The sequence below is a fragment of the Capricornis sumatraensis genome, chromosome 2 (genome assembly GCF_032405125.1).
Source record: "Capricornis sumatraensis isolate serow.1 chromosome 2, serow.2, whole genome shotgun sequence".
NCBI classification, from domain to species: Eukaryota; Metazoa; Chordata; class Mammalia; order Artiodactyla; family Bovidae; genus Capricornis; species Capricornis sumatraensis.
In genome coordinates this window covers 79136903-79156591 of record NC_091070.1, presented here as the reverse complement: position 1 = coordinate 79156591, position 19689 = coordinate 79136903, and the positions used below count along the sequence as shown (strand labels likewise).

The 19689-nt window shown below is 47.2% G+C and overlaps 1 protein-coding gene across 6 annotated transcripts in view; it reads left to right on the top strand.

The window, feature by feature from the left end:
* Positions 1–19399, top strand: part of ACIN1 (apoptotic chromatin condensation inducer 1) — a 39230-nt gene extending 19831 nt beyond the window's left edge. For 2 of the 6 annotated variants that reach the window (XM_068965201.1, XM_068965199.1), the window contains 14 exons: positions 442–1680; positions 2114–2329; positions 2803–2918; positions 10439–10580; positions 14035–14077; positions 14931–15064; positions 15159–15311; positions 15837–15978; positions 16308–16453; positions 16708–16815; positions 16954–17061; positions 17270–17594; positions 17704–17804; positions 18502–19399. In XM_068965201.1, the coding sequence (XP_068821302.1) occupies positions 442–1680; positions 2114–2329; positions 2803–2918; positions 10439–10580; positions 14035–14077; positions 14931–15064; positions 15159–15311; positions 15837–15978; positions 16308–16453; positions 16708–16815; positions 16954–17061; positions 17270–17594; positions 17704–17804; positions 18502–18828 (3300 nt within the window). In that variant the 3' untranslated portion in view covers positions 18829–19399. Of the gene's footprint in view, positions 1–441; positions 1681–2113; positions 2330–2802; positions 2919–8538; positions 8658–8753; positions 8958–10438; positions 10581–14034; positions 14078–14930; positions 15065–15158; positions 15312–15836; positions 15979–16307; positions 16454–16707; positions 16816–16953; positions 17062–17269; positions 17595–17703; positions 17805–18501 lie in introns of those variants that run through there. The other 4 variants (XM_068965200.1, XM_068965203.1, XM_068965204.1 and 1 more) reach the window with 4 other exon arrangements.
* The last annotated feature ends 290 nt before the right edge of the window (positions 19400–19689 follow it).

The following is a 19689-nucleotide window of genomic DNA, read 5'->3' as shown; positions in this document are numbered from 1 at the left end:
ATTCGTTCATTATCTAATTAAAACCTTAAAGCTGTATGATATGGTGTTAAGTGAACAGAATATAAAAGTATATGTAAGGTTAATTACAACCTTGGAAAAAGAAATAATGGGGACAAATTAAATATATCCAAAAGATCAAAATAATCACATTTACTGAAAATAGGTCAGGCCCGCCTCCCCACACTTTCCAGATGTTCACTTCGCATTTATTTTAAAGCTTGAAGTTAACAGATGAAGCCCTAGCAGTTTCATCATTGTCCTTGTTTTGATTCCCATGAAGTCCATATCAGTCACACATATCTGTTGCCACATTTACTTTCTGTGTTGCTGAAAGCATATATCATGAGTGTCTCCATCATATGTGTATCTTGTGAGATACTTTTTCTCTTCTGTTGATAGTGAGCAAATATACCTTGAACTGTTGAATATCTTTTCTTTCAGGCAAGAGCAGCTAAACTCTCCGAGTGTAGCCAGGCTGCAGAGGAGGAAGAGGATCAAGAAACACCTTCTAGAAATCTGAGGGTCAGAGCAGATCGAAATTTGAAAACAGAGGAGGAGGAAGAAGAGGAGGAAGAGGAGGAGGAAGAGGAGGAAGATGATGATGAGGGACAAAAATCTAGAGATGCACCAGTCCTGAAACAATTTAAGGAAGAGGGAGAAGAGATACCTATAGTAAAAGTGGAGGAGGTGACAGATGAGAGACCCCAAACTATAAGATCCCAGGAACAGGAGGGGTTAGAGAGAGGAGGGAGAGTTACAAGGTCCCAGGAGGAGGCCCGAAGAAGTCATCTAGCCAGACATCAGCAGGAGAAAGAGATGAAAACAGCTTCTCTTGAAGAAGAAGAAAGAGAAATAAAATTTTCAAAAGGCTTGGAGGAAATATCCAAGTCTCCTTCCCCTCCTCGATTGACTGAAGATGTGGCGAAGGCCCCGGTTGTGCTACAACCAGAACTAACTGCCAGTGAGGAGGAGACTCCCCCACCTTTACTTACCAAGGAAGCATCTTCTCCACCACCTAATACACAGCTCCAGAGTGAAGAAGAAATAGAGCCCATGGAAGGCCCAGCTCCTCCTGTCCTCATTCAGTTATCTCCTCCTCATGCAGATGCTGAGGCCAGGGAACTATTACTCTCTCAGCATACTGTGCAGTTGGTGGGAAGTTTGTCTCCTTTGTCAGGTCCTGCAGACACCAAAGTTGAATCTCCAGTTGAGAAAGTGCCAGAGGAGAGTGTCCTGCCTCTAGTTCAGAAAAGCACACAAGCTGAATCCTCAGCCCAGAAAGGTCTTGAAACTGAATCAGAAAAATCCACTCAAGCACTCCCTCTAAAAATTGAGGAATTCACGCTGGCTAAAGGGATCACTGAGGAATCTTTGGAACAGAAAGAAGGCAGGAGGGCTTCTCATGTCCTTCTTCCAAGCCACAGATTGAAACAGTCAGCTGACTCCTCCTCTAGCCGATCCTCCTCATCTTCATCCTCCAGTTCTAGATCGAGATCTCGCTCTCCTGACAGTTCAGGCTCTCAGTCTCACTCACCTCCAAGATCCAAGCAGAGAGATGCATCTGGGGCACGTGCTCATGCCAACCCTCGTGATAGATCCAAGGTGGGCTCCAGATCAACATCAGAGTCCAGGTCACGTTCCCGTTCTCGTTCCCGGTCAGCATCAAGCAACAGCAGAAAAGTAAGTGTGGGAGATGTTCTGTCTGTACTGCACTGTTTTCAACCCCTGCAGAGCTTATGATTTCCAGCAGGAATAGAAAAAGGTTCCTTTAGTTCCCAGTTCAGTGATTACTTTTCATTTTGCAGTCTCGTTTTCAACTCACTGGTGGTTTTTCAGTTTGATTCCTATTGATTGTAAAGAAAGGTCAATCTGTCTACCCATTTTTCACTAGGCTATGAACTTCTTGAGGGTATGGTCATACCTTTTTATGTGTATATCCCAGTACCCAGCACCTAACTGGGAGTTAATAAATTTTTGGATAATCTAGGAAATAGGGAAATCACTAAGTCAAATCTAGGGATAAAAAGATCCGAAGTATTAAGCTGGAAAACTCAGTGATCTACTGAATACATACCAAATAAAATAATTCGGCTAATGTGTTTCATTTCTTTAGTCTCTGAGCCCTGGAGTCTCTAGGGACAACAGCACCAGCTACACTGAAACCAAAGATCCCTCTTCTGGTCAGGAGGTTGCAGCCCCACCATTGCCACAGCTGCAGGTCCTTGAGCCAAAGGAGAGGACTTCCACCCCATCCTCTATCCAAGTGAGGCGTGTGAGCCAACCTGAGCCAGCTGAAAAGCATGTGACCCAGAGGTTACAGCCTGATCGGGTAGGGTATTATGCCCCCTCTCTAAAGGAAAACAGAGGATTAGGCATGATTTTCCCTTCTGTCTTAGCTAAAAAACTGAAAATGCAGTCTGGATAAAGCTCAGTAGAAATGTAGAAGGGGATACCTGTTAGATTCTACTTGTATTTCCCAATTCCTGGTTAATGGAAGTTCTCTATGAGGCTGAGCATCAGGGTTCTCATCTTCAGCGCTCTTGGGATCAGTTCTTTCTGCCCAAAAGGAAGCCTCTTCTCAGTTCTCTGAAAGAAGAATTCTAATAAAATGTTTACTAGCATAGAAATTCTGTAAGCAGTATTCCATTCCACTTTTTAAAATTAAATAAAGAATAGGGCCGTGTCTGGAGCTGGTACTATGTATGTCGTGCTCTGCCTTTTATCAGCTCCATATTAAAGAAGAGGAATCAAGCAGACTTAAGTACGTTGGCTATGTTTGTTTTGCTGTGTTTGTCCTGACAGGGGAGCCCAAAGAAGTGTGAAGCTGAAGAGGCAGAGCCACCGGCTGCCACACAGCCCCAGACCTCAGAGACTCCGGCCTCTCACCTACCAGAATCAGAAAGGACTCATCACACTGTGTAAGTGATACCTCTCAGCTGGGATATAACTCTCCCGGTTTGGAGGATAGTTCCTGGCTCCCTGGGGTTCTTTGGCTAAATCTTCGTTACATTATAAAACACAAAGGCAGAGCTGTATCTGGACTAAGGCTAGACTTCAGTTATACTGTCTTGAGAGCTGCCACCAGAACTCTTAATGTAGTCTGAAAAGCAGTGGTGGGAGTAAAAGGAAACCCATTTTCTGGGATCATCTGACCAAAACAGTCAATTCCTTTAAGGAGAAAGCAGGAATCGATTCAGGTATTTTAACTCACATTTGCCAGCTGCTTGTGAGCCTGGGAACACAGTTTAATAAAGGATGTTGAGGATCTAAAAAAAAAACAGAAGGGTGCTGTTTTTTAGTTTTTGTGTTTTCTCTGGTTACTAGCTGCCATTTTATTAGCCACAGTCCATCCTAGTTACTTTCCACAGTATACAGTACAGCAAAATATGAAGTCCATATCAAGTCAGAAGCTTATCCCTTCTGAGACCCTTGGATTGGTTTTACCATTTATGCAGTTAATGTGAATTTTTTATTCCTTATAAATCTAGCTTTAGAAAATACTCATATCAAATTAAATTAGTAATTGAAAATTGTCATTCATTTGTTGAATATTTGTATTACAAATTAAGATGCCATTAAACCAAAATTCTTGGCTTTGAAGTCTCATGGGAAATGACAAAGCATTGTGGAAATAAGATTGCTTACCTTTTCAACGTCAGAAAATGTCCTGAGTAGACAGTTGGCCTAACTTTGTTCCATGATTGCTCTAACGCTAATACTAGCAATATGATTTTCGTTTTTATGTATATGTCTAGTAATGTAAATTCTTCTTAGAACTTCAGACTACCTTTTGCCTTTGATTTTGGAGGGTGGCGGGCAGTGACATGATTGATTTATTATCTCTTTTTTTTTTGAGACTTTTAACAGTAGTTACGTAATCATTATATAGCTTTTGCCTTAGGATATACCCTCGCTGCTGCCTATACTAATATTGTTGTCTCTGCTGCCATCTTGTGGCCATTACATTTTTGGTTTGAAAGCTAAAAGTTCACTCTATTGCCTTTAAAAAAAGGTTTCGTTTTTTCCCTTTTGGAATGGGTACATTATCCTTTGGGAAGGAGTTTTTCTTCTAGGACCTTAAAGTGAAAACCCAGCGAATTCTGAAGGTGTTCAGGATTTCCCAGCTACACCATCGATGAGGAAATGGGGTGATACCTTCCCTTTTCTATCCATCAATCAGAGATAATACCTGCCTTTCCCTCCTTCATCCCATGGAAGTACAATATGTCTTTTCTGTAATGGCAGTTTCAAAGTATGTGTTGAAAACCTGCTTACTATTTGGGTCTGAGGAATTGCTTGCTGTGCACCATGAGAAGCAAGTAATTTTATGAAAGGCTCCTTGCTTACCATAAAATCCTGTAGGTCTCTGAAATCCTGGCAACAGAGTGGCACTGTATGCTGTTTTAAAGCACCTTATTTCTGGGTTTTTGCATGTAGGTCCAGGGCAAATGAACCTTGGAGTCTCATACAGAGTTTTTCTCCTTAGGTAAAGGTGGCTTTGACATGTATTTTAAGACTGAGGTCATCTAGTCACATTGATTCTGGCAAGGAGATAGCAAATGGCACCTTGGGCAAATCCTGAGATTGCCCACTATTGCCCAGGCAGATTTCCGTGGAGCAGCCCATGGATTGGAAATGCAGTCTGAGCTCAAGAGTGGCTCATACACATCCCTGGTTACCTGCTTTCCTTCCGTCTGCCTTTCAGATGGTCTTTTTGGCAACCTAACAGAATTACATGCCCAAAACCCATAGGATATTCTGGCATTGGATTTGGTAAATGAGTCTTTGAGAAGTTTGGCTACATTTCTGGAGGCCCTGCTGAATTGATTGACAACACTCCTGGTCTTTCACCCCTCTTTGAGTGCTAGTGTTTAGCCTGGTGATCTCTGGAGCCTGGCCAATTTTAAAAGTGAGATGAAACAACAGGGAGTGCTAAATGAAAAAGACCATTTGTGGCTTAACCTTGGTTTCCCTCTCTGTCTCAACGAGAAGTCACATGACTTTTAAAAAATAGAGCTAGGGCCCATTGATTCAGTAAAGTGTTAAAAAGAAAAATTAGACTTTACTTCAAGGATCTCTCACCACTGGGAAGAGATGACCTAAATTTTTTTTTTGCTGTGGTTGGTTAAATCCATTGTGATTCTGATTGTTTTTTGAGGGATTCTAGTTCCCTGAGGGATTCTAGATTTATGAGGTAAGGTATCTTTTTCATTTCTTGGGGCAGGAATTTGTGAGCCCTCAGTCCTGTTTCATTTGAGCCCTGTTCCAAAATTCGGCCCTGCCTGCTATAGCTGGAACAAAAATTTACTCATATACAGGAAAAAAGGGTACTCTCTTTTTTACATTAAAAAAATATATAGAGGAAAAAAGGAAAGGAAAAACTTCGTGTGGATAACTGTATCATCCAGTAGTAGTTAATTCAAACCCCAATTTTCTAAATAAAACCTTCCTGTATATACAAACCTTGCAGGCAGTAGAAATGCTGGGCCCTTGACACTGTATTTAGTTGTCCTTTTGCCTGAATAGCAGGAAGGAAATGGTCCTTTAAACCAGTATGACAGTGTAATTGATACTCCTAGGGGACCTACAGTGCCAGTATGCCTAATGATGCATAGTTTTTAAAAAGTAGAATTTATTGTTATCAGTAGAGTTCACTCACTGAGAAGTTGGTATCTAAGGACATACCGTCTTAAACCATACTCTCCTTGGTTATCTTGGAACTAGTATGCTCCTGAGGGTATTCTGTATTTAAATCTCACTACCAAAGGTAGTCAAATCCTACTGTTGTTTAAATTTCATATCAGTCCTCAGCTCTTTGTGAATTTTCTACAATAAAGTTCAAACATAAATGTCTATAGAAATTTTCAATAAGTTCAAACATAAATGTCTATAGAAATTTCCCTTTTCCATTAGTTTCTTTGAATCTCATTCATATTCAGATACAAACTCTAATGTGATGTTATTAGCCCTCAACTAGTTCTGTCCTTTTCTTCTGGGCTGCAAATGCTTTGTTTGCTGTTTAATTATGAGTAGGTATCATGCTGGTGGCTCACTGGTAAAGAATCCGCCTGCCACTGCAAGAGACAGTTTCCATCTCTGGGTCGGGAAAGATACCCTGGAGAAGGAAATGGCAACCCTCTCCAGTATTCTTGCCTGAGAAATCCCATGGATAGAGGAGCCTGCCGGAGTCCAGTTCACGGGGTACGAAAGAGTTAAACGTGCCTTATGGACTAACAACAACATCACCCATCCCCAATCCCCATGCAGTTACACTTTCTTTTCAAAGGTATCAGAAACATTTGTGTAAGAACTTAAGTAGTTGAAAAGGAGATGCCTTTTGTCTAAAAGGGACTACCAAGAAATGCTGCGTGGGGCCCTGACACATAGCTAAGGAGACTTTGGGACTAGTCCTGCAAGTAGATTGGGTCCCCTTTTGGGGGGCAGTTTCAAAGTTTCCTCTTAGAAAAGTTTTGGTAATTCTTAGATCCCATAGGTTTGATCATGAGGAAATAGATGACACAAATTCACGTCTCATGAAGGCCAAGGATAGCATCGTAAAATTCTTATTCTTGAAAAAAATGACATAGAATTGCTATTAAAATTCTTTCTCCAAGGAAGCCACTTTTGGAAAGGCGTATTGGCAGCTGAAAGTATTTTAGGACAATTGATGGACAGGGAACATGTATTTGAGGATGTTTGAAGGTAATGTTTCTCTTTAGGGTAATGGTCTTTATGGGAATTCTGTCTAAAAAATATTAAGGAAACTTTTAATGCAGCAATCATTTATTAAAGTATCTTACTTGGACCCACAATGACAACCTAATTTGGGTATATTTACTGAACATTTCTTTGTGTTAGGCTCCAGGCTAGGTGTCCCTGACCCTGAGGAACTCTGCAGGGTAAGGGGCAAGTAACCAGAGGGCACTAGACAGTGGCGAGGGCATTAGCGGAAGCAACAAACTAGTTATTGCCTTTACATCATAGAAAGAGCAGTCTGCACTCTGAGGACACTGAAAAGCTCCATAGGTAGTCTCAGATGAGATAGCGGCCTGTTAAACATACATGCGTTTTATGCATATCCTTGCCTTGACTTGGGGTGTCTTCCAAACCAGGTTCCTAAGGGCAAATCCTTATCACACTGTTAGATGAGATAGATATTGTTATTACCCCAACTTTACAGATAAAGAAACTGATAACACAGAGAGGATCAGAAACTCAGTATCACTTGTGTGCTACTTGTGTGAGGTGGGGCTGGGTCCTGGATTGAGCCCTAGACCATTTGACTCCAGAGTCTCAATCTTACTGAGCCGACAGGGACCACTAAGTGAAAAGGAACTGTGGTGTGATGTATAAACGTGACTGCTCTAGCATGCAGTTGGTGTGTACATTTAAGATTTTAAGTAGCAGGGAGGAAATTTCATTCCTAGCTAAAAGCTCTGTTACTACAAATGAGATAATATTAAGCTTTAGGTTAAGAATCCAGAAGTTTGTTCTAATCTTAAACCTTTATTGCGACTAGGCTACAAAAGGAGCACTTTTGTAGTCAACGGATGAGCATTTTGAGCATCTACTGAGTGCTTTTTTGAATGGGTAGAGACAGCTTCACGTATTACATTAGTTCAGAGATGCCCATGATTAATCATTTCTGTTAAGTTCCCAATCACTTTTTTCCCAACAGATCTGCACATACCGCACCCCATTCCCAGTAACAGTTCTCTGACTTCCCTTATGTACTCCAGAGCCCTCACTTTGGAGCCCTTGCTCCAAGAAGAGGCCTTCATGCTTTAGGCAAGGTCCCCTTGCCCTGTTTATCTTTTTCTTTTTGGCTCCTGCAGACCCTGGGGCAGGGTGACCTTATTAAAGACTCTGTGAAACAAAGTTGTCTGTCTTCTCTTTAGGGATACCTCTCCCCTCCTTTACTGGTAATTCAGAAAGCACCTCTGCTTATCCTTTCCTTTCATCTCCCTGAAGTAGTAACACGTGGTCATTGCTGCCGTAAGCAGCCAGTTACTATATAGTGATTAGATAGTGCCAAATCTTATCCCACCTTCCCACCTTGAGCCAGCTGATCAGTTTTCAATGTTCCATGCCTGGCTTCTGGGATAGAGGAAGATGGACACGTAAAATATTGCTCATGACCCTCCTCTCTGTCTCTATTCAACTTTGGCCTTGTTATCTTCCTTCTTACCATTTTTTCACTCCCAGTTCTGCTGTTTCCTTTCTATTCTCTGGAATCTTCCAAGCAAACAGCTGTAACTTTGTCCTCTCCACCCAGCCCCCTCCCCCGCCCCCCAGGAAGACAAGGAGAGAGCACCCTTTCCCTTTGGGGTTAGGCCTCGTTAGCCGTTGTAACCTGAGAAAAGAAGGGAAAGGGCCAGGCCTATTGAGCCAGCAGTGAGCTCCGAGTAGCTTGCCAGAGGATAAGAACCTTGCTCACTCAGCGCCCTCCCTCTCTCCTTTCTCCTCCCCTGCTGCAGCAGGGCCCTCCCCCATCCGCACACACGGGCTGCTGGGTAAGTGGCAAGATGGCTCCCCTGCATGTCTCCGGCTGATCGCCACCGCTCCGCCAGTACAATAGAGCCAGCCACTACCAGCAGCCTGGCCCTTCTCCTCCTCCTCCTCCAGAGAGACCAATCCAGCCGAATTCGGGGTTTGCCGTGAGGACTTAACGCTTATCTCTTAAAATCCAGATCTATTTTAGCCTCCCCTCACCACCACCTCTCCTTCCATTTACCATTTTTTGGATCCCAGTTGCTGCATCTCGATTTTCTCTCTCTGGATCGGGTGGCTGGGGAGGAGGTGGTGGGATCTTGGGACAAGGAAGGTGTTTTGTTTTGTTTTTTTAAATTTTTTAGGATTTTTTTGTTTGGTTTTTGTTATTTCTTCCATTCCAGAAAGGGATAAACAGCACTTCCAGGGGGAGAAAAAAAAATCATGTTATCAGAAAGCAAAGAAGGGTGAGAGCTTCACATTTCCATGTATCCTTTTTCCCTACCGCTCTAGCCCTCCTCATCTCTCTTCTCTTCCCCATGGCTTTCATTCCGTCTTTCGTTTTGGTTTGTTTTCAGTCATTCTGCTTTCCCCCTTTGTCCTTCCTGCCTGATTTCTAATTGGCCTCACTTGCCCTCTCTGTGTGGGAAATAGGTTATTTTTTGGATGAGCCTTTTCTTTAGATTCAGGCAGTTGAATCTCGTGTTTCTGTGGGAGCCTATTAGCTGGGGGCACAGTTCCGATTCCCCCCCCCCCCCCCCGCCTTCCCCTGCATCCCTCCCATGCTCTGGGGAGGCTGTTCTGACCTCTGAGTGTCAGGCAGCCTGTCGAGAATGCCGAATTTTCTGGTGCTGGTTATCAGCCTGTGGAGGCTTGGCTTCCCCTCTCTTGAGACTTAGAGAGGGGACCCTGTTCATCTTGATTTGTTCCCCGCCCTCCCCTCCCCACCCCAGTGTTTGGGTGGTAGTGGGGGTGAGATTAGAGATACAAGTTAGGGATGAAGACAGGAAAAAGAAGTTGGGAAGCTAGTTTATCTGAAGTGAACCTCTGAGATTCATTGCCTGCAGTGGGACCCTACTTGTGTGATTTGGAGGGGTGGTGGAGTGGGTTCAGTGGGGGGGGGCACCGGGGGGAGGGATGCGTGGTGTGGGGGAGGGTGTGTCCTGACTGGGAGGCCTGCTCTCTTTATCTCTTGGAAGTTGGAATAAGGGAGTGGGAGAAACTGGGCGAAAGCCGAATGTAAGAACAATTCCTACACCTCTGAGCAGGTAAAAGTGGCCTGGTTCTTCTCTGAGCTTTCATACTTTGGCAGTGTTAATTTTTCCTTTTTGGTTAGAGAGAGTCGAAGCTTGAACCCTCACCAGCCCTACTCTCCCTACAGCCCCCACCCCACCATTTCTCCATTTCTGGTGTCTCCAGATCTGTGGGTCATTAGGCTTTTACCCTAAGCAGTTGATTAAACAACAAAGTTGGGGTCATTTGCTAGAGCCTTGGCTGCTCTTTCTCATCTTTTTAAGGACTTGGGCTTCCCTTAGTTTCTCATGCAGTTTGGGAGTGCCCGTGACCACGGGCTGGGGATGCCCTGGGGTTGTGGGCAAATAACAGTCACTTTTGAGGGACTTTTCAGAGAGGGATGTTGCTCCTCTTCATATGAGAAGAGTACTATTGTGAATTACCTAAGAGCATTGGAGTCCTGACCTCACATATCACAGCTTTATCCCATCTGGGCAGTGGGAGGATGTGGTTGCTGTGATCTATGCTCTTTCCCCTAGGGAAAAGGTTGTCTGCTTTTCCATTGGGGGCAAAGTCTCTAGTTTGATCTGAAAAGCAGCCCTCCCAATCCCACCCAAGTACTGAGGCATGGAGGTTTCCTTGACCCAAAACCTAACATCTTGTTCTCTCTTCCCCTTGGTTCTTTCCTGCCCCCCAACCAATCCCCATATGACAGTGAGGAGAAGGAGGAAGTGACCATGGACACAAGTGAAAACAGAGCTGAAAATGAGGTTCCAGAGCCCCCCATGCCTATTGCAGACCAAGTCAGCAATGATGACCGCCCAGAGGGCAGTGCTGAGGATGAGGAGAAGAAAGAGGTAAATACCCAAGCCACCTACTGGGCTGGGTGGGCAGGAGTGGACCTAGGGGAAAGAGTAGAACATTCCAGTGATCCCTCTTCCACAGTGGGATAGCTTAAAAAAGGGACTAGGCAAAGATTTGGATCAGGACAGGGCCAAGGGAGAATTCGCTGGTTTAGCCAGGGAGACCCCGTGTGATGGGACAGGACTCCTTCATCCCCCTTTCCTTGTTGGGGAAGTAGTGCAGTTGGGGAAGTTTGTTACCACCCAGAAAGTCAGTTAATGGCCCTTTATCTAAGACCCAGGCTTAGCTTTCCCTGCTGCCTTCTCCAGCTTCTCCCTGTGGTAGCCCCCTAGCTTTCCCTCCTTTTTAAAACACGTTGGAGCTCAGCGCCATCTAGTGGGCTTTGGTGGATCTCCGCTGACCACCATGCTGAGGAATTTTTGTTGCTGATCTGCCCCCCAGTGGTCTTGTTGAAAGATGAAGCTACTTAGAAGCCAGCTCCTGGGGAGATCCCAGAGGCCCCTTGGCTATTTTTGTGATGCCTCAACTTACTTTTTGGGCATACATGTTATTTTGTGTCCTGCACCCAATTCAGGGGGCTCCTCCCATCAGAGCCAGCGAAGTCTTCTTGACTCTTAAAGTAATTAGAGAAAGAATTAGCTGGGTTTGGGACTAGAGTAACAGGGTGGGAGGGACTGTTGTGTGTGTAGCCTTTCTTTGGTGTGTGTTGCGGGGGTGGGGGCCGGTGAAAGTGATTTGATGTGCAGAATATTATTTATTACAAGGTCCTTCTTCCCCGTAAAACTTTGTCCAAGTACCTCATGTACGGTAATCCGCCCGTAAAATATAACCCTGCCCAACTGGCCAATCGCTGATGCCGCCTCTTCCTCTGGACCCAACCGCTGCTACTGAGCTGCCCAGTCAGAGCCGAGTCTGCTATCCAGGTGTCTTGGCCAGAGGGGGGCATGTGTATGGGATCCTGTGATGGGCCCCCTTTTGCCTCCCTGCCTTGCTTACATCAGGGGGCCAAGAAGAGCACTGTTCTGGAGAGACTTGTATTAAGAAAGCAAAAAGCATTTGGAAAGGGGTGGACTTGCATCATCTCCCTCTTTGGGACACCCCAAGAAGAGCTTGTGTCAGTGCTGGGGCGCCTGCCCACACGCCCTTGCCCTTTTGAGGACTGTGGGTTGCCTTGTTTGCTGCAGACTGTTGGGATCCCCAACTAGGGCTCCAAGACCTCCTAAAGAGTCAATGTTTGTGATCACAGTGCCAGCTGTAAAATACCAAGTGGGGCTCTCGGCTTAAGCTGTGACGACTAGGAACCCTGCAGAGAAGTCTAGGGTCTGAGCCCAGGGATTTAATGCTGATGACAGCCCAGCCATGTATCATCATTTGCTCATCAGATGGACTTTCCTTTGGTCCCTGTTGTCCATGGTGAAGGGCAGCATGTTGGTTGCTCCAACTTCTCCTCCATCCCTGGAGGCAGGGGCTCATCCATCCACCTGACTGGAACTACTGTCTCAGCTGGAGTCCCTGAGGAGATGCCACACACCACTCAGAAGAAAAGTATTCTGACCTTGCTGCTGAATGTGTGCCAGGTCCTGGGGCTATCCACCTACTACCCCCAGGCTGCCTTCAACAGAGGCTTCATGAACCCACTCGGTGAGAGGACCCCCTCCCCAGTTACAGGCAGAGGAGAAAGGGACTCTGGAGTCATCACCTGGATTCCAAGCACTGGGTGGTGGTGTTGCTGCAGCTTGCCACTGGTGGACATAGGGTCCTGCCTGCCTGTCACGATAAAAGGCCAGGACCATTCCTGCTACTCACAGGCCATCTCATCAGGGACTACAGGATGATGCCCCTACAGGGCCAGAACTGATGTCTCTGCCCCTGTTCCCCCTGTACCCCTCGCTGAGCCTGGCCACCGCCAGTGAACTGTCTTGACATCATGGAAACTGGGCAGCGTCCCCCCACACGTTTCCCTCCCGCCCCCGTGCGCCCCTGGGAGGACTCTGGCAGTGCCGTGCCGACCACCACGCCGTGCGCCCACCTTTTTTGCCAACCCAACCCCCCACCAAATGCAGAGCGCCTAGCAGGGAGGGCTCATTCTGATTGGACCGGCGGTTGACTAGATACAGTACACAGTGAGGTGCGATTGGCTGAACTGAAGATCCCAGGTGTGAGATGGTACCTGGAACATTTGTCATATTCCTAGTTTATTTTCCTCTTTATTTTCTTCTTTCTCCTCTTTTTTTAATCTTTTATTTTTATTTTTTTTCTTTATCTTTATTCTGACTTCTTTATTGGATTTATTTATTTGGTTCATGTTCTACCTGTTTTAATTAAGACTTTTTTTTTTCTCACTAACTTACCCATCAAGAGCGGCCTGGCTAAGGGTCAGGCTGGCCCTTAAAGGAGACCAAGGAGACTTGGTTAGACAACACAAACGGGGCTGGGGGTTGGATGGGGGAAAGGGATTTCATCAAGAGGGCTCCTGCCCTACCCTTTAGAAGGGTGGTAGGTCTTAGTTTTTCCAGAAATAAGCACCTAAATCTGAAAATGCTCTATTCCCCTTTTCGCTCTCTCTTCCTCTTTTTGCTCTGTCCACAGTCTTCCACTGAGTGTTTAGGGGCAGAAACTTGCTCAAAAGCAAGTTTGGAAGTTTCTGGTCATTGACAGAGCCCCTAAGGCATAAGCCCTGTTTGGAGATGACATAGTAGGGCTCTGCTAGAGCTCTGTACAGTGGTCGGAAAGTCTGAAACTCTTCCTGGGTACTGTCTGCCCTTCATAAAATCTGTCTTTACCAAAGACACCTTTAAATTCTTTCTGCCGGCACTTGGCTTCAGAGGCTCCTCTCCAGTGAGTCTGGTGCTGCCCTTTTCCACAGTGTGGCAGCGATCCAGGCAGTTTTAACAGTCTGCTGTCCAAGCTGCTCAGAGCCACTGTCAGTGGATGTCAGGCTGGGCATTGAGTAAAGGAGGAGGGTTACATCGTCACAGTTGCCATCCCAAAGTTGGTTTTCCTTGTTTACTCATATTTTGCTCCAGTTAGCAAGGAAGACCTTAGAAAGACTAAATAACTCAGTTTTGGGCATAGCTTGTTGGGTCTCACATCCTCTCCATCCATAGACACCAGTGGAAGAGGGCATGACCAGTGCTTTTAAGGGGCTGGGAGGCCACTGAAATTCTTCCAGCTTATTTCTGGTTAAGCTAATACATAGGTGTGGTATGGACTAGATGACTTTTCCCTGCTGTGATGTTTGGTTTTATTTTTTTCTCTAACTTGCATTGATTCTGCTTCGTTTTTGCCGTTTGCCGCTTCTGTTTCGGTCTGTCTGTCTCTGTGTCTCTATCTCTCTGTGTCTTTGGAACCTGTGCTAAGACTGCCCCATCTAACCTCCTTTCCACCTCTCTGTGGGGTGTGTCTCTTTCTCTTTTTTTTTCCCCCGCCCCTTTCTTCTCTATACAGAGCTTGCTGCCCAAATCATTCAAGAGGAAGATCTCCGTTGTCTGTAAGTCTAGCCCCAAATCCCTGATGCAGGTCCAGAGCACCATAAGTCTCAGAGTGCACAGAGAGACACTTCCATTCTCTCTCAGTGGCATTCTTGGGTCGCCCCTTCCCATCCCAGCAACTCTACCCAGCAAATCTATGGCATACTTAAGGCTCCAGTTTATAATTCAGAACTTGATAAACAATTCTTGTTATTTTTCCCCCATTTCTTTCTTAACCCTAATGAGATACACTGTGAAGTGTCTCACCATTACTTATCTATAGTCCTGCTTTTTTCAGGAGTAGGTTTGAGGGATTCCTATAAAATGCTTACCAGTTTATGCCTTATTCTAAGAGCACATCTGAGAAAATGAGAGTTCCCACACCTCAAACAGCAACAACTTGAGCATTTTTCAATGAAGAACTCTTTTAAGTTGACAAAAGTGTAATATTTAATAGATCTTTATGACTTAAATATCAATCTATTAGTGTTAATACTATCTAAAGCATAACCAGGTCATGTCATGATCTAAAACTAACTTGAATTTTATTATCATACAGTCTTCTCATTCCCATGTCATCCTCAGTATGTCTTCCCCAGTGCTTTAGGTTTTTCTACCAGTAAAAGTTTAAATGCTCACCAGCCTAGTTACTTCTCCCTTTTTGCCTTCAGAGATCAGTAGTTTTAATCTTTCAGGAAGTGGCTCCAGGCTTTCTATTTACTCTGAAACACGATTTCCCCAGTCCCCCAAAGTGATACCCTTAAGTTAACCTTTCACTAAAATTCCAGTTGAAGGCTATCTGTGGGTGTTGTGGTGTAAACCAGCAGAGAGCCTGGGACCATCTAACTGTGGGGTCCTGTTTCTTGGGGACAGCAGCTACCAAGGGGGTGCCGGCTGGAAACAGTGACACAGAGGGGGGCCAGCCTAGTCGGAAGCGGCGTTGGGGAGCCAGCACAGCCGCCACCCAGAAGAAACCCTCCATCAGTATCACCACCGAATCGCTCAAGGTGAGGTGGGAGGGGCCGGGGAAGGGAGGATGAGACATGCGGTGGGAGTAGACATGGGCCCAGTGTAACGGGGTGGGGGGTATCTGTGTCCCAGAGCCTCATCCCCGACATCAAACCCCTGGCGGGGCAGGAGGCTGTTGTGGATCTTCATGCTGACGACTCCCGAATCTCTGAGGATGAGACAGAGCGTAATGGTGATGATGGGACCCATGACAAGGGGCTGAAAATATGCCGGACTGTCACTCAGGTAAGGCTCCTGTGCCCCACTTTGGGGGAGGGGGGTCTGAATGCAGAGTGAGTTGCTAAGTAGGGAGCTAAGGTGGAGCTCTAGAAGGGAAATCTGTGCAGGGGGTTGGCTTAATTGACCTTTGTAGGGGTCAGCAGAATACAAAATCTAACCTGTTACCTGTAATGAAGTTCTGTTAGAACACAGTTAACACCAGTTCATATACTTTTCTCTATGGCTGCGTCCGTGCTATAATATCAAGAATTGACTAGTTGGAACTGTATGGCTCACAAATTCTATAATGTTTACTGTCTTGCTCTATACAGAAAGAAATTTGCCAATTCATGCCTTAGTTTTCCTCATGGATGAGTTAAGGTCTTACCAGTCCCAGGACCTGGCGGAGGTGACCCTAATAATGAAATCTTCCCCTCAGTGGAAAGAACACTTGAGGCTGACTACCACCATCTCTCCCCAAGAAACCAGAGGCAGGAAAGAATATGCCGGTTTGGTGTTGAAGAATCCCTCTGTTAATCTGATACCTTACAGGTGGTACCTGCTGAGGGCCAGGAGAATGGGCAGAGGGAAGAGGAGGAAGAAGAGAAAGAGCCTGAAGCCGAAGCCCCTGTACCTCCCCAGGTCTCAGTAGAGGTGGCCTTGCCCCCCCCTGTGGAACATGAAGTCAAGAAAGGTGGGTGCAGCACTGAGTGAAACGTGTGGCTCCCTGAGTTCCCAGAGCACCTGATGTGGACCTCTTACAGCATCGAATGTCTTCTGCCTTGTGTTGTAGTATTTTACACATCTGTCTTGTTACCAAGCTACTTGAGGGCTAGGTTCGAATCTGTTTAATCTTTGCGTCCCCATAATGAGGAGATCAGCCTGGACTGTACCTTGCACAGTGCAGGTACACAGCACATTTAGATGGAAGAGTGACTAACGGTAGGGAATTTAAAAGTCCTGCTGAAGGCGAAAACCAGCATTGCTCCCTGCTGAAAACAATTCATGTGCTCTATTTGATAGTGACTTTAGGAGATACCTTAACTCGACGTTCCATTAGCCAGCAGAAGTCAGGAGTTTCCATTACGATTGATGACCCAGTCCGGACTGCTCAGGTGCCCTCCCCACCCCGGGGCAAGATCAGTAACATCGTCCACATCTCCAATTTGGTAAGTCATCGTTTCCAGCGGTGCAGCTTGATGTAGAGTCAGAGCTGTGGACTCGTGTTTCTTAGGTTCAGCTCCTGCATCTGCTGGTTACTCACTCGGTGACTCTGAGTGAGTTACTTAACCTCACAACCTGTCTCATATGAAAAATGAGAAAAAAGTATCACCTTGCAGGGTTGTCTCGAGTTTGTAGAGAGCCTCACCTGAGCATATTTCTTGCCTTCTTCGAAACCCTGAAGTTTCATTTCCATTGGCAGGTTCGTCCCTTCACTTTAGGCCAACTGAAGGAGTTGTTGGGACGTACAGGAACTCTGGTAGAAGAGGCTTTTTGGATTGACAAGATCAAATCTCACTGCTTTGTAACGGTGAGGGGAAGAAGCTGGTTCTCTAGGTTGTGCCCTATATCTCCTTTTGTGACCAACGTGGGCAGGTTTGAGGCCTTACGGCAGGTGGGAGGGAGGGAAGGCCTGTTGTGACCTTCTGCCTCTCCCTTCCTCCGTCAGTACTCGACAGTAGAGGAAGCAGTTGCCACCCGCACAGCTCTACATGGGGTCAAATGGCCCCAGTCCAACCCCAAATTCCTTTGTGCTGACTATGCTGAGCAAGATGAGGTAAGAAACCAAGGGAGAGGAAGAGGGGAGGGGCAGGGGAGGCCCTAATCTGCGAGACTCCAGCTGAGACCCTGGCCAAACCGGTGGTCTCTGAGTGTGCTCCTCCCTCCACTTTGGTTCCGAGTTGAGCCGAGAGTCTGTTCGCCAGCGCCTGGGCTCCTTCAGTGCCGTGATGTTGTCTCCACCCTTTTGCCTCCTCTGCCCGCAGCTGGACTATCACCGAGGCCTCTTGGTGGACCGTCCCTCTGAAACTAAGACAGAGGAGCAGGGGATGCCACGGCCACTACACCCCCCGCCCCCACCCCCAACCCAGCCACCACAGCACCCCAGGGCAGAACAGCGGGAGCAGGAGCGGGCTGTACGGGAGCAGTGGGCAGAACGGGAACGGGAAATGGAGCGGCGGGAGCGGACTCGATCCGAGCGCGAATGGGATCGGGACAAAGTTCGAGAAGGGCCCCGTTCCCGATCCCGGTCCCGTGATCGCCGCCGGAAGGAACGCGCAAAGTCTAAAGAAAAGAAGAGTGAGAAGAAAGGTACTTAGCTGCAGGGGCACAGTACCCACCTGTAAGTGGGGAAGGGATCCAAATGGGATGGGCCACAGGCTCACGTGCGTCAAGTCTGAACCACTTCCTTCCACCTCAGAGAAAGCTCAGGAAGAACCACCTGCCAAGCTGCTGGATGACCTTTTCCGCAAGACCAAGGCAGCTCCCTGCATCTATTGGCTCCCACTGACTGACAGCCAGGTGAGTGCCTGCCTTCCCGCCCTGCTCAGAGATGCATCAGGCTAGGGGGCACGGAGGGCAGAGTCATGTGACTGCGGGAGAGAGTAGGCCTAGGTATCCTGTCGGCTTAGGATAATAAGGCAGAGACTAAGCATCATGGAAAGAGGTAGTTTCAAGGCCCAGTTGATCATGCCCTAGAGAAGCCAGACCCAAAAAGGTAGAAGGTAGACACGGAGATTGGAACTTTGTGTGTGTATCCAAACTGGGTGTGCCAGCCACACTTCTTGGAAGTTGATTTTAGTTAGCTGAAAAATTCGTGTGTTATAAACTCAGCCATTTTTCTGCTTTTTCCTTTCTAGGAATTTTAGCTTTTTTAATGGGGCTTTTTTCTTGATGGGCCTTTTGGAAATTTTAGGCTTACGCTACTCCACTGAAGAAAATAGAGAATTTTTTCACCGCTAAGTAGCTTGGGAAATACTAGAGGCCAGGCATGGATGGTGCTGCTACCTGTCATGGCTGTAACAGGTGAAAACTGGGAGGGCTTGGGGCTCTGAGGCAAGGACAGGTGTGACTGCTGGGCCCTCCCCCTTCCTGCGTAACAGCAAGGCGGACGGTGATCCCGAGCTAGGAGTGCAGGGCCCAGGAGCCAGGGGGACCAGGTGGGACTGGCGTGAACGGGGTTGAGATGCCTGTTGTCTGCCTTCCCTGCCTGCTACAGATTGTTCAGAAGGAGGCAGAGCGGGCCGAACGGGCCAAGGAGCGGGAGAAGCGGCGAAAGGAGCAAGAAGAAGAAGAGCAGAAGGAGAGGGAGAAGGAGGCGGAGCGGGAACGGACCCGGCAGCTGGAGCGAGAGAAGCGGCGAGAACACAGCCGAGAGAGGGACAGGGAGAGAGAGAGGGACCGGGAGCGGGACAGGGGGGATCGAGATCGGGAGAGGGACAGGGAGCGGGAACGAGGCAGGGAGAGGGACCGCAGAGACACCAAGCGCCACAGTAGGAGCCGGAGCAGGAGCACACCTGTGCGGGACCGGGGCGGGCGCCGCTAGCCGGGAAGACACTAGGGAGAGCTGCAGGCATGGGCCACCCTGCCCCAGGGTGGGTTCAAGGCCACAGAGGGATAGGTACAATCTCCACCACCCTGGAACCAGGGTCGTTCACACCATTTGCCCAGTGCTGAGTCTGGCTGCCACCTGTCCCCAAATACCACATGGAGCAGTGGCCACCTTCCCACCCCTACCCCACCTCCATAATCTGTCTCTTAGGACTCAGCCCTCTCCTCTCATTTCCAGTGAAGTCTGTGAGAGGGAAGAGCTAAGTTAGGGAGGGAGGTATTGGCTGAGAAGTGGGGAACAGCCAGGAGCCCCAAACCTCCCTTGTTCTTTTCTCCATCCTACTCACCACCTCTGGTACTCGAACCCCCCTTTTGGGAACAGCCGGGGCCAGGACTGGGTCACCTATGAGCTGAATCAGCATCTCCTCCTGAGTCCCAGGGCCCCTGCAGTTCCCAGTCTCTTCTGTCCTGCAGCCCTTGGCTCCTGCCCACCGGTTCCACTTTATATCCACCTTTTCCTTTTGTTCAATTTTTATTTTTATTTTTTTTATTATTAAATGATGTGGTCTATGGAAAATAATAAAAATCTGACTTAGTTTTAACTAGTGTGTGATTGAGTGGCTTTCCTTGGCCAGGGCCTGGGTGAGAGCCAAATCGAAGTGGAGGCTGTCTCCTGTTAAGTGCAGCCAGCATTACTTGCATTCCATACACTTAGGCTGCTCCTCCCCGTAGAGGGGACTCCCCACCCCACCTCCATCCCTGCCTCGGCTCTGACCACACCACAGCTGTGCGGCTTCCCCCCTCCCCACAGTGAGGAAGACCCCCTTGGAAGATGACGGTCCTGTCCTGTTGCTAG